At 50.1% G+C, this 12,193-nt stretch overlaps 1 protein-coding gene across 11 annotated transcripts in view; it reads right to left on the reverse strand.

Annotated features, from left to right (window-relative positions):
• The window catches only part of Gas7 (growth arrest specific 7), a 237,404-nt gene that overhangs the window by 20,986 nt on the left and 204,225 nt on the right, over window positions 1-12,193 (reverse strand). For all 11 annotated transcript variants that reach the window (XM_087910497.1, XM_087910504.1, XM_087910499.1 and 8 more), the window contains 3 exons: window positions 10,115-10,204; window positions 7,915-8,030; window positions 4,325-4,399 (listed from right to left, as the gene is read on the reverse strand). In XM_087910497.1, the coding sequence (XP_087766623.1) occupies window positions 4,325-4,399; window positions 7,915-8,030; window positions 10,115-10,204 (281 nt within the window). The remainder of the gene's footprint in view (window positions 1-4,324; window positions 4,400-7,914; window positions 8,031-10,114; window positions 10,205-12,193) is intronic.

A 12,193-nucleotide genomic window follows, 5' to 3' on the forward strand; every position in this document is an offset into this window, starting at 1 on the left:
TCTAAGCCAGACCCCTGACTCCTTCTCCAGACCTCTCACACAGTCAGTTGACTTCATTTCATGCAAAAGCTGCTTGTCCTGGGGAATTTGTTGAATGTTAGTGGCAAAAGCTGATCAGAAGACAGCCCGCTGGGGCAGAGCACTGGAGATGACACTTCCAGGTTCCAAGGCTAGTAGCAGATCTGTCCTAGCGATCCAGTTCCCTACCTGGCTGGGGGCAGCGCTGGCCTGGCCTTGGTGAGTGTGCATGAGAAACGATCAACTGATATCTAGAGAGTTTGGAAGAAGGAAGAGTGTTGTCGGGGGTCCCATCAGAGAAAGACTAGGTGGGTCTGGGGTGACCATGCCGTAGGGGCCTGGGATCTGGAAACCTGTGAGGAGAATGCACAGTCCTGCAGGCCTGCATGGACTGGGCTCCTCTACCTCACTCCACAGTGGGCGCTGTCATAGTGGTTATATGAATCAGGGGTGAGCAGAAGCTGTCCCCTCAAAGCATGTGCAGCAGACTTCATCCCTGGCACGGCAGTGTGGGGACTCTCGGGGCCATAACAAAAAGCTCGGGGGCCCTAAGCTGGCCACCTCCCTTGCGGTTGACATGTGGTGGCTTCTGTCACATGTGAGGACAAGTGTGTAGGCACTCTGTAGGTGCTAGCACTTGATCTTGGACCTCCCAGTTTTCAGAACCATAGCCAATCTCTTTTCTGCATAAATTATCCATTTAGTGACACAAAAGGGTCTTAGACACAGTCACACAGAAAGGTCAGGCTTGTGAGCCTCAAGGGCATGGTTCTGTGTTTCACTAGGGAAAGGATCAGAAGAGGGCTCCGTCAGGGCAGCTGTTAGAGTATGACAACTGGATGTCACATGGCAAGAAGGAATCTTGACTATCACTTCCTGCCACTCCCATGGGCCCTCAATGCTGACCCTAACTTCCTACTGAGAGCCAAGAAGCCATCGCCATCACGGGCAAGGGTGCTGTCCTAGGAGCTGAGTGACATCCAGAGGGTCCTGGAAATACGGGAGTCTGCAAAGGCCCTGGGAGAGGTTGAGCCTCTTCCAACAGGGCGGCAAGCCTGCTGCCTGCAGAGCACATGGGGTAATTGTTTAGGGTCAGGCATGGTGGCCTGAGAATGTTAGTTCAAGGACATTGGGGACAAAGTGGCACCATTCCCATCCCGGACAATGTTTGCAGCCCTACCTGCAGGACTGGCATGCCCCAGGCAGAAGACCGTCACCTCTACCTTTCAGATGGGTTCAGTGCCTATGTCCTCTCCTCAGTATTCCAAAGTACTTCAAATGTACGGAACTACTGAACTAGGCCTTGTCAATATGTCTAAATGAATATATGTTAATTAAAAATAAATTTTAAATGTTTGGGGAGAAGCTATTCAAAATCCTCATTTGAAGATGGCATCTGATGAGAAAGAGAGATAAAAGCTGCCAGCTGAACCTGGATCTCAATGTACAGTCTGAGGCATGCCAAACCACGGCACAGGCTCCTGGCAAAACTCCAACCAAGAACAACCAACATTCCATGGCCTTTCCACACATGAGAGGGTTGAAGGCAGAACGAGAAACCGAAGGCTGCTCCTTCGCCAGCGTGCACACGTCTTGTGCCATCGAAACTGGACAGTGCACCTAAGTTACCAGATAGCTCAAGTGTCCCCTACCTGCCCTTGGGTTTCCGAGCTCTCAAATCCCTGCCCAAGCTTCAAATGTCTAGAGCTGCACTGTGGGTCCAAGATACAGTAGTGCTGTGCCTTGTGCCTGCCAGTGGAGCAGTAACGGTGTGTGTGTGTGTGTGTGTGTGTGTGTGTGTGTGTGCACGCGTGAGCGCGCGCACACACACACACACACACACACGTGCTGCAGGAATAGCTGTACCTGAACTTGTGTGGTTGACTATGCTCATGTGTGTGGCTCTGGCGTGAGGAGCAGGCTGCTTAGCTTAGGAGCATATGCTGTGTGCTGGCAGGACAAAATGTCCCTGGCAGGAGCCCAAGCCGAGGGGGTGGAAGCAGGAAGGCTCCAGAGCCATAGAGTGATGCCAAGCGCAGGGACCCACAGGAAACTGCTTTCCCTGGTGACAGGGCTACTTCCCGTGCACTTCCTGCCTTGTCCCAGGCTAGGATGCAGTAGGTGAGGCCAGGAGCCAGCTAACCATGTTCCTGTCCGGAGAGGGACACGGACCCTATTAGGCCATCCTGCGGCTGACTGGGAGGAGATGGCCTGGTTTTAGTCAGCCCCGAGGAGCCCTAATCAAAGTCATATTCAATTGGTAAAAGTCTCCATCCCAGGCAGACTCCAGTCACGAGGCAGACTATGGTCTGTTCACCATCAGAGTTCCCTGAGGACTGCGCCTTCTTTCTTAGGTTCACCTCTGGAGGGTGATGGGACAACAGAGGCAGCGGCTGAGGACCCTGTTGGTGATAAGTTCCCAGGAGCCTTGGGCATTTTTCTTCTGAGGTGAAAACCAACTGTGATGAAATGATCCAATTTAAGGCAAGCAATGGAAAAGTGTCTACAACATCCACACTGGAGAATGGACTACTCTTGATGGCTCCAAACCCTTCATCCCCAGTCAGAAAGAAAAATTTAACATTCCTCCCTCCCCTTAGCCTTCTGTCATATCTTGAAACTCTGATGGAGGATAGGGGAACTGGGTAGTAATTCAGGTTAGAGGGCAAAGCCCTGATCCAATAGGATTACTGACCTTGTAAGACCCACTTTCCGACCCCAACCTACACAGTGGATGGTATGTAAGCCCACAGTGATTTTTCAGCCATCTGTGAGCTCAGGGAGAGCCCATGCCAGACACCAACCGTGCTGGAACCTTGACATTGAACTCCCAGTCTCTAGAACACAGACAAAATAGAAGCCTTTCCTGTTGTTTTTCTCGACAGGGATCTCACTATGTAGCCCAGGTTGGCCTTAAACTCACGATCTTCCCATCTCTGCCTTCTGAGTGTTGGGATTGCGGATGTGTAAACCTTCACGTACAGACATGTTCTTACAGTTTAAGCGACTCAGTCTGTGGTATTTTGTTAGCGCAGCCTCAGCGCACACGTATCCTGAATGGAAAGACGTGACTACTAAGTCTCACTCCTCACTTCCCTCTTCATCACTAGCCAGGGAGCTTTGGACTCCGTGACCCACGGTGGCTGGCTTCTTTTACTTAGCATCACGTTTTTGAGGTTCACCCATAAGGTGGCGAGTCTCAGTATTCTATTCCTTTTTATGGGTGAATAATATCCCATTGTGCATCCATGAGTACCATTGTGAGCACGCCGAGATTTGCATACCTGCTCACCTCCTGATGGAATTTGGGCCATTTCTACCTTTTAGTCTCTGAGCAGTACTACTTTGAACATGTTTGTTTGAGTCCTTGTTTTTGACTCATTTGGGTATAAACCTCAGAAGGGGTGGCGACATATACCACTTCTCTGATTATCTCTTGAGGAAGGCCACCTATTTTACACAGTGCCTGTGTCGCTTGACATGCCTACCGGTGATCACAAGGACCAGGGGTCTGAAGACAGAAGAGAAGGCATCCATCCCTGCAGGATTTCTCCCACTGGAGATCCTTGCATGGATTGGAGGGTTGGGAGTGTCCCTTAACCCCATCTGGACTGTCACCATAGGAGAGGGAGATAAGGCCTTGCCTGGGGCACTCAAAAGCACTCTCAGAGGCTGGATAGGAAATTGTCAGATTTAGTTTCCCCCTAGAAGAAGGGGGACAGAGCTGGGCACCTGGAGGCTGTTGTTCAGCTCCAGGGCACAGTACAAAGGAGCTTTGATGTGCTCTATCACCTAGGAGACTCGGGTCACTAAAAAAAATATTCAGGAAGGATATACTGGAGTATGAATACTTAGACTTCAGATCATGGTGCCCACTTTGGGTCAGGAGCACCAGTATTTTTTATTTGTTTATCTGAGATAGGGTCTACCTATGTAGTCCAGGTTGTCCCAAAATTCCTAATCCCCCATTCCTCAGTCACCAGAGTGCCGAAATTGGGGCTAAAACACTTAATTATGAGTACTGTCTTAAACCACGAGTCTGAACCCTGAACTGTGAAAACCCATCTTGAGCCATGGGTATCCACCTTGAGTTACCGGTCCCTGGCTAAGGCATGAGTGCCTACCTCGAGTCATGAGAATCCACCTTGGACTATGAATGATTCAAGGCACTGACCACACAGTGAGCCAGACAGGCCTATAGCAATCTCTCCATCCCAAGTGGGTAGCATTGCTGATATGTGAATAAGGATCCCTTTCTCTGTGTCCCTTCACCCTCCCCAGTCCCGCCACTCTCCTCCCAACTCACCCTTCCTCCTGGGCAGCCAGGGAGTTCTGAGAGAGCTTAGCCAGGTTCTTTGCATACTCCTCTTCAATCTTTATCCTGCGAAGAGAGAAACCCTGGTGTATCTGCTCCATGAGTTGGACCCACCACACCCTGCCATGCCTCAGTCTTGTAAAGAGACCCTCTAACATGTGAATTCCTGAGCCTGCGGAGCTCGCGGCTCTGTTTACACAAGGGGAACCTACAGCGGCAACTAGTGAACGAAGGACTGGTTCGGACTCTGCTTCCCACTGCTGGCAGATGTCATCTGCGCCACTCTAAGCACAAGGTTGGACATGAGAGCCTTCCAGGAACAAGAGAAGCTTGGGACAGACTCCCAGGGAAGCCCAGGATGTACCCAACCCTTCCATCCCTCAGTTCCAGGTTCACACCCTCCCAGATGGCCTCAGCCCACAGAAGCAAGAAGAGAACATCTTCCTCCACTTTCCCACCCACAACGCCTTCGACTGCAAAGCATTGCTAAGGGTGCAAGAGTTTCCATGGAAACCAGGTAGGGTCCAGAGCTGCAATCCCATTGGATTTCCCAGAGGGAAAAACCTTCCATACACCTTCAAGGCAACTCTCTGGAGAACATTCTGTACAGCTAGGCATATCCATGTTATGTGGGTTGTCAACAGCACGTTCATGTCTTAAGAGGCTCTTGGGGCCATGGTGGGAGGCGGAGCTGTGCTGTAATAAACGGAGGTGGCCTGAAGGCAGGGCCCTAGACAGTCCTTCCAGCCTTCATTCAGTGAACAGAGGAGCCCCGGGTCATGGAATCGCAGCATGTGCTTCTCGCCTGCTAGGATGCTGAAGCCCGAAGTATGCAGGGACCCAGACAGAGTGACTATTTGGACCTGCTAAAGCCTCTGCACATCTGCTCACCCCTCACTTCCGGCTGAAGCCTGTCCAAAAGTTCCCGAGTTTCTCGCTAACCCATCTCTGTTCTGCCTTTGCCTCCAGCCCCGATTATGCGGATCTCTACCCTGCAGCAACTTCATACTGGGGCCAAGATCTCCAGAAAGTGGATCTCATCATGCCACAAGGCCAAGTGCACATGCCAGGAGAGGGAGGTGCAGATGCCATCTGCCTCCTGGGCCTCTGCTGTGAGCCAGTCTGTGTTATCTCCACCTCCTGCCCACTGCCCTCGGCCCAGCAAAGCTGCAACTCCCAACCCCACAGCCTGATTTTCCTGCCTTGGATGGCGTCCCCGAGAGCTCCAAAGGCAGGCTGAGAAAGGTTCCAGGGATTTAAATTCCCTGTGCTGGTTCCCTGAGACCTCAGTGGCCGGAGATGACAGAAACCATTCATTTGCCAACAGGACATTGTTATGAGTGAAAACCATACGCACATTGAGGCTTCAGCTCCTATTGCTTCCTATTTGTCTGCTTTATGCTTCTGTTTTCTTGCATCTGAACAAAGCAGCCTTCCAATTTCCTACTAGTTTAATGGGTCATAACATAAAGATTTGATTATACAAATGGAAAATAGGCCTCCTAAGGAAAAAACGAGCTTTAAAAATGCCAAAGCATTATTACCCAATTACTAGTGTTATAATGAAGAAATACTTTTAAAAGTTCTTTGCTATTTGCAATGAATATTTCCAGCAAATCTTGGAAACACTAGCTGGAAAGTTGAGCATATGTTTGTGAAAAAATGTGTTGATGGGGGTGTGCAGGCACGCAGGTGTGTAGATATACAGATGTGTAAGTGTGCAAGTGTGTAGTGTGTAAATGTACAGATGTGTATTGTGATGTGGGCGTGCAAGCAAACAAACGTATAGATGTGCGGACATGTATGAAGGCATGGATGCACAGGCATGTGGGTGTGCAGGTACATGGATGTGCAGGTATGTGGGTGTGTACAAGGGTGTAGGTATGCAAAAGCATGCCTGTGCAGGTGTCTGTACATGGAGGTGTGTGAGTGTGCAGGTACATGGATATGTAGCTATCTGTGCACAGGGATGTGGGTATGCAGATACTTGGGTATGTAGGTGTAATGTGTGGGTACCCAGGGTGTATAAATGCACAGGTGTGTGGGCATGCAGATATGCCGGTACCCAGGTATGCAGTCACATGGGAGTACATGGGGATGAGGGTGTATACACAAACAGGCACACAGGGATAGGGTAAGATGTAGGGGTCTGTGGGAGTACAGGCGCTCAGATGTGTAGTTGTATGTGGATCTGATGTATGGCTATGTAGGTACACAGATATTTCTGTGTTGGGTCATGTAGAGGCCAGAATGTGTGGGTATGCAGACATGTATGTGAGCAGGCGTGAGGGTGTACAGGTGCACTTGTGCATGGGTGATGTGGGATCCCCTCTGTATGCTGTGAATATTATTAGTTAAAAAAGGAACTGCTTTGGGCCTATAGCAGAGCTATAGGGAAACAGAACTAGGTAGGGAAAACTAAATGGAATGCTCGGAGAAAGGAGGTGGAGTCGGAGAGAAGCCATGTAGCCCTGCCAGAGATGGACACCGGAACTTTAGCCGGTAAGCCACAGCCCCGTGGTGATACACAGATTAATAGAAATTGGTTAAATTAATATGTAAGAGTTAGCCAATAAGAAGCTAGAGCTAATGGGCCAAGTAATGATTTAATTAATACAATTTCTGTGTGATTATTTCAGGGTTAAGTGGCCGGGAACAAACAAGAGGCCCCTCCTTCTCTACATGGGTCTGCATGTTATGCAGGAATATGAACAAGAGAGACAGAGAGGAGAAAGATGGAGAGGGGACTTCTCTGCAGCTCTTCATATTTTCCATGAGCTGAATTTATAGGATCTTCATCTATGGTCCAAGTTCCTCAGACATGGGGCTATTAGAATCCCTAGAGGCTGGGGTGAGATGGGAGGGCAGTTCTATATCCCTCGGCCTGGGAAATGTTTTAGTTTAAAAATGGCCTGGAAGGACGGGAGTGAGTGGTACACAGTTCGAGTCCCAGCACTCAGGAGGCAGAGCAGGTGGATCTCTGAGTCCGAGGCCAGCCTGGTCTACAAAGTGAGCTCCAAGTCAGTCAGGGCTACACAGTGAGACTTTCTCAGGAGAAAAAGAAGACCTGGAAAGTAAGGGACAGCTTCAAATGAGGGTAAAGAATGGAGCGCAAGTCAGGGGATGGTGGGGAGGAGTGGAGAATGTGGCAAACAGGACATGCGCTCCTTCTGTGGACAGCAGCTACTCAACTCCAGCCAGTTGTTGCACAGGGGCTGGGCAGGCATCAGGAGATACCAAGCACTCAGGATTCAATGCAATATGTGTGTGTGTGTGTGTGTGTGTGTGTGTGTGTGTGTGTGTGTGCGCACGCGCGTGAGGTCTCATGTAGCTCAGATAAGCCATATTATACAACTGAGGATGACGTTGAACTCCAGACCTCCTTTCAATTCTCAAAAGCTACCAATATTTTTAGATATTGTTTCAAATCTTTAGAAACACTATCCATGTCCACACCACATATCTGCTGACCACATCTGTCCCAGGGCTAAGCACGACCAGCTATCCACTCCCCTGGGATCCAGGATTCAGAGTGGGCCTGGTGGTGGTCAGCTCCAGGGCTGCCTGGGCATTGGTCTCACCTTTCCCGGATGAACTCGGACATCTCTTTCTGCATCTGCTTGCCTTTCAGTTGCTTCTGCAGCAGCAGTTCAAACCCAGCCACCGTGCCATTGCCTTGTGGGTCCTTCTTATCCGCCTAGGAAGAAACAAAAGCCCGATCATCTGGGAGCAAGCTGCATCCTGCGCTTCTAGGATCCATTGCAGATCATTGCCAGGCAGCCACTGCAGCTTGCAGAAACCCCTCTCACTGGGAAGAGCTTCATGGGACCTTTTCCCTGTTCTGACCACAGTGACACTCTTTCTTCAGCAACACTGACCCAAGACATACCACTAACACCTTTCCTTAGAGGGAGATTACCATCATGGCCTACTGAGGCTACTCTATCTCCATCATGCCCTTCTGAGGCTTCTCTATCTCCACCATGCCCTCCTGAGGCTTCTCTATAGATGCTTAAGGTGTGCTCACTTCATCCTGTGGATGCTACATCTTGATAGAAAGGCAAGGAAGTCACCCCGATGACTATGCCCAAACCTGCTTCCCTCAGGGGTAAACAGGCTGAACGACCCACTGCTCTAAGAAAAACGAACAAAAGCAGTGTGCTTCAAAGACTGTCATTGAGGAGATGTTTCTACTAAGAGGAAAAGGCTTTGACAGTCAGAAGAGGAAAACCACCGAGGGACCAGGAGCCAGAGTTCAGGTTAAGGTGAGAACTCTTAGCTAAGCATGGCAGCGTAGGCCTGTGATCCCAACCCCTGGGAAACAGATGCACAGGGTGGCCAGGCGGTCTCAACACAACCCAAACTAGCAAATGAGGGACACAGGTGATCAAATGTGGTTCCCCAGGATGCCAGTGAAGAACAGGCAGGATCACATGCTCTGCCCAGCTCCACGACTTTCTTGTCTCCCCTCTAGGACATGCCCTGGTCCCTAGAGCCCTAAGGATGACTTCCACACACATGACAGCCACTCTTTATTCCTGCAGCTGCCACCCATTCTTCCTGGTCCACTCATTCACCTCTCACCCTCCATTCCCATCTGAAACAGACACAGCACAGGTTACACCCAAGTCTTCCTTAAAACTCCCTCGGTACCTCCCTACTACAGACAGCAAAGACACGACTTCCTTCAGGCCTCCAGAATCTTCCCATCTCCTTACTGCACACATGTCTCTCTCCTGGGTCATCTCCCACAGCCCCCAAAGCTCCCGTGTCCTCTGCAGACCTCTTTCTTACAAGCAGGACAGTTTGAGTAGCAGGACCGCTCTACAGGGTCAAGCAGGAAGCTTGGGTGCTTTCTAAGGGGTGCAGGATTTGGGAGAAAGAAAAAACACTTTGGGCTGGTATTTAACAAATCTAAAAAGAGGGAAGATAATCCATTCTGTGCCACGGTGGGAAGAGGTTTTTATTTATTGATTGTTCCTTGGGGTCTTTCCAAAAGTGCCTTGTAGAGATTTAGTCATTTTCCACAGACAGCCGAGGTGCCATGAACCCTCACCACTATGACTGCAGAAGGGTCAGTGTCCCTGCAACTTTAAAATGCAAATGCTCTGGGCTAGCTCTGGCATCCTTGATGTACGGGACTTTGCATACACACTAAGACATCATTTTAACGGTGGGAAAATATACATAATGTGAGATTTATTGTTGTTGTCATTATTTCTAAGTGCATACACAGTTTAGGGACACTAAGAGTATTGAGACTGAGGTGGTGACATTCTGGCATCCATCATCAATAGAAACTTCTCATTTTGCAACAGGCAACTCTGTACCCACTAAGCAACACACAGGACTTGAGAGCCGTGGGTGCTGAAAGAGACAGTTTATACATCCCTGTACCTGACTTCCTCATGGCTCGGTTGGGAAAAGCAACATGCCAAGAGGCAGAACGTGTCCCCAAGGCCACTCACAGTGGTGTCGAGCAGGCCTGAAGCTCAGATTTCTTCATTAAAAGTAATTCTACTCTCCTGCCTCCACCCAGCCCTGGAGGGAGCTGTCTTTCAGCTTTCTGGCATTCTGGTTGTGGTTTCCATGTTACAATGCAGGAAAACCACACAGATTTCCTGGGACTGCCAGAATGATCCAGAATCCAGCAAAAGTCCTGTCTGAGATGCCAAACTGGACACCACACTTTGCAGCTTCAACAAGAAAGGCCCCTTCCGCCCTTCCCAGGGGTACGCTGCTGTTGGGGTCACAGTGGAGGGAAACTGAGGCAGGACTCACCCAGAAGTAGTCACAATAGCTCCACTCGGTTGGCTTGAGCAGCTGTTGTTCAGGCATTGTGTCTGGGTGAGGGAATGTCACACAGTTTATCTGCAGAGAAAGAGAATGCTGTCACTGCTGGATCAAGTGGCCGGAGCACAAAGGACACCTCCCCAGGGACACTGTGGTGGAATGTACTCAGCAATCTTTCCCTGTGTCAGCAGCCAGTGGGTACTTTCAATAGGAGGCAACCGGCCCCCACACCCATCCTAGAGGCTACACAGAGGGAACGCTCTCTGGTGAGAATTTAATCGGATCTACCACAATTGTAAATGCCTAGATCTTGTGACCCAGCCGCCGTGCTTCTGAGAGACCGTGCTACAGACGTAACTGCCCATGTGTGCAGGGATGTACAAGCCTGGTATCTACCACACACTGGCTATGCCGGTGAAGGCTGGACCAGAACCACACTGTCCAACAGGAGGGGAATTCGTAAGGAAAGTCTGAGAGGAGTCAGGAGTGGTGGTACCCTTTGCAACCCCAGCACCCAGGAAGGAGAGGCAGAAGGCTGAGGAATTCAAAGTCACCCTAGGCTAGACCAAGGGATTCTGAATCACAAGCAAAAGGCATCTGCAGAGGTGAAAGGAACATGTATGTTGTGATGAACAAAGGCAGAAGTCAAACCGTTTAGGGAAACATGACAGCTATTGGGAGGAGGAGTAAGGAGGAAGAAGGTAAGGAAGCATGGGAAGGTTAGCACAGTACACAGTATGTGCTAGTATGAAAATGACCTTATAAGACACAGGGCCACGTACAATGAATACGCACACGAAAAACAAATCCGTGCTACAGCAATAGAGCTCGCCCACACTGATGAGGAACAGTACCTGGATGTGCTGCTAAGGGGTGAGTGCGTCTGAGTGCACAGCTGTACAGTGTAGAAAGGTTTAGTATCACAGTGTGCTCCATTTGTATGAAGAAGTAGGGTAATATCTGTGTGTTTGGTATGTCCTGTGTGGTATCATTCTGGAAGCCAGAAGCTAAACTTGAATTTGCTTCTAAGAAGAGCCAAGGATAGGGCTGATTTAGAAGCGCCGGAGGGCTGGGGGTGAGAGATTATACTGAGATAGATGCCTGTGGTATGAACATCCACAGTTTAAACATACAATCCCGGGTGTATGCTTGGGGCTGGTCCTTAGGATGGAGAGTGTGGTGTGGAAGTTTCTGGGCGCTTAAAGCTATTGTTTCTCCCAGCTGTGTTTGTGATCCTCCCTAGCTGCCTCGGCTTTGTGGGAGTGGCTTGTCCCCCTTTGTGGGAGTGGCTTGTCCCCCTTTGTTGGAGTGGCTTGCCCCCCTTTGTGGGAGTGGCTTTGCTGCTTTTCTGATGCGGTTGCAATTCCCAGCCTCACACCAAGGCATCTTCCTTAAACCTCTCCTCATAGACCAGTCATCTGTCAAAGTGGGGAGTTCTGGTGCTGGAAGGATGAGCCAACCAGGAACCCACAGGGGGTCGCAGATTGTCTTCAACCTCTGACTGAGGAGGGTCATGCAGACAGCCAGGTACCCCTGTGACAGACTCCACAACCAGAACAGGAGGGAAACAGCCTGTGCCTTGGGCAGGGGCTACAGGTTGTAGACACATATCTCACGGGCAGATTCAGATTTCTGCTCCATGCCACCAGACTACGAGCTGATTCCAGGTTGGCGGGAGCTCGAGGTTCGCATGTCAATTGTCTCAAACTTTCAGTGATGGCCATTGATTGAGTTTAAAATTAAAAACAAAAACAAATGCCATGTCCAACCAGCAAACTCCCATGTCAGCTGAATCAGACCCTGGGGCCTCTGACTTCAGGGCGCGAGAGCCTGTGGTAGCCAGTGCATTGCCCTGCTAGCCTGCCAGCCTGCCAGCCTGCCAGCCTGCCAGCCTGCCAGCTGCCAGGAGCAGCAGCTGCCCTCACAGGCCTGGGTGAGGAGACCTGGAAGTGCTATCCAGAAGGAAAAGACCTGTTTCAGGACATTGACATTGGCGAGATAAGACAGGGGCTCCTTCGGGAAGAAGCATGATGACATGGTAGAAAGGGGGCCAGGAATGTCACAGTG

The sequence above is a fragment of the Myodes glareolus genome, chromosome 9 (genome assembly GCF_982192425.1).
Source record: "Myodes glareolus chromosome 9, mMyoGla1.1, whole genome shotgun sequence".
Taxonomy (NCBI): Eukaryota; Metazoa; Chordata; class Mammalia; order Rodentia; family Cricetidae; genus Myodes; species Myodes glareolus.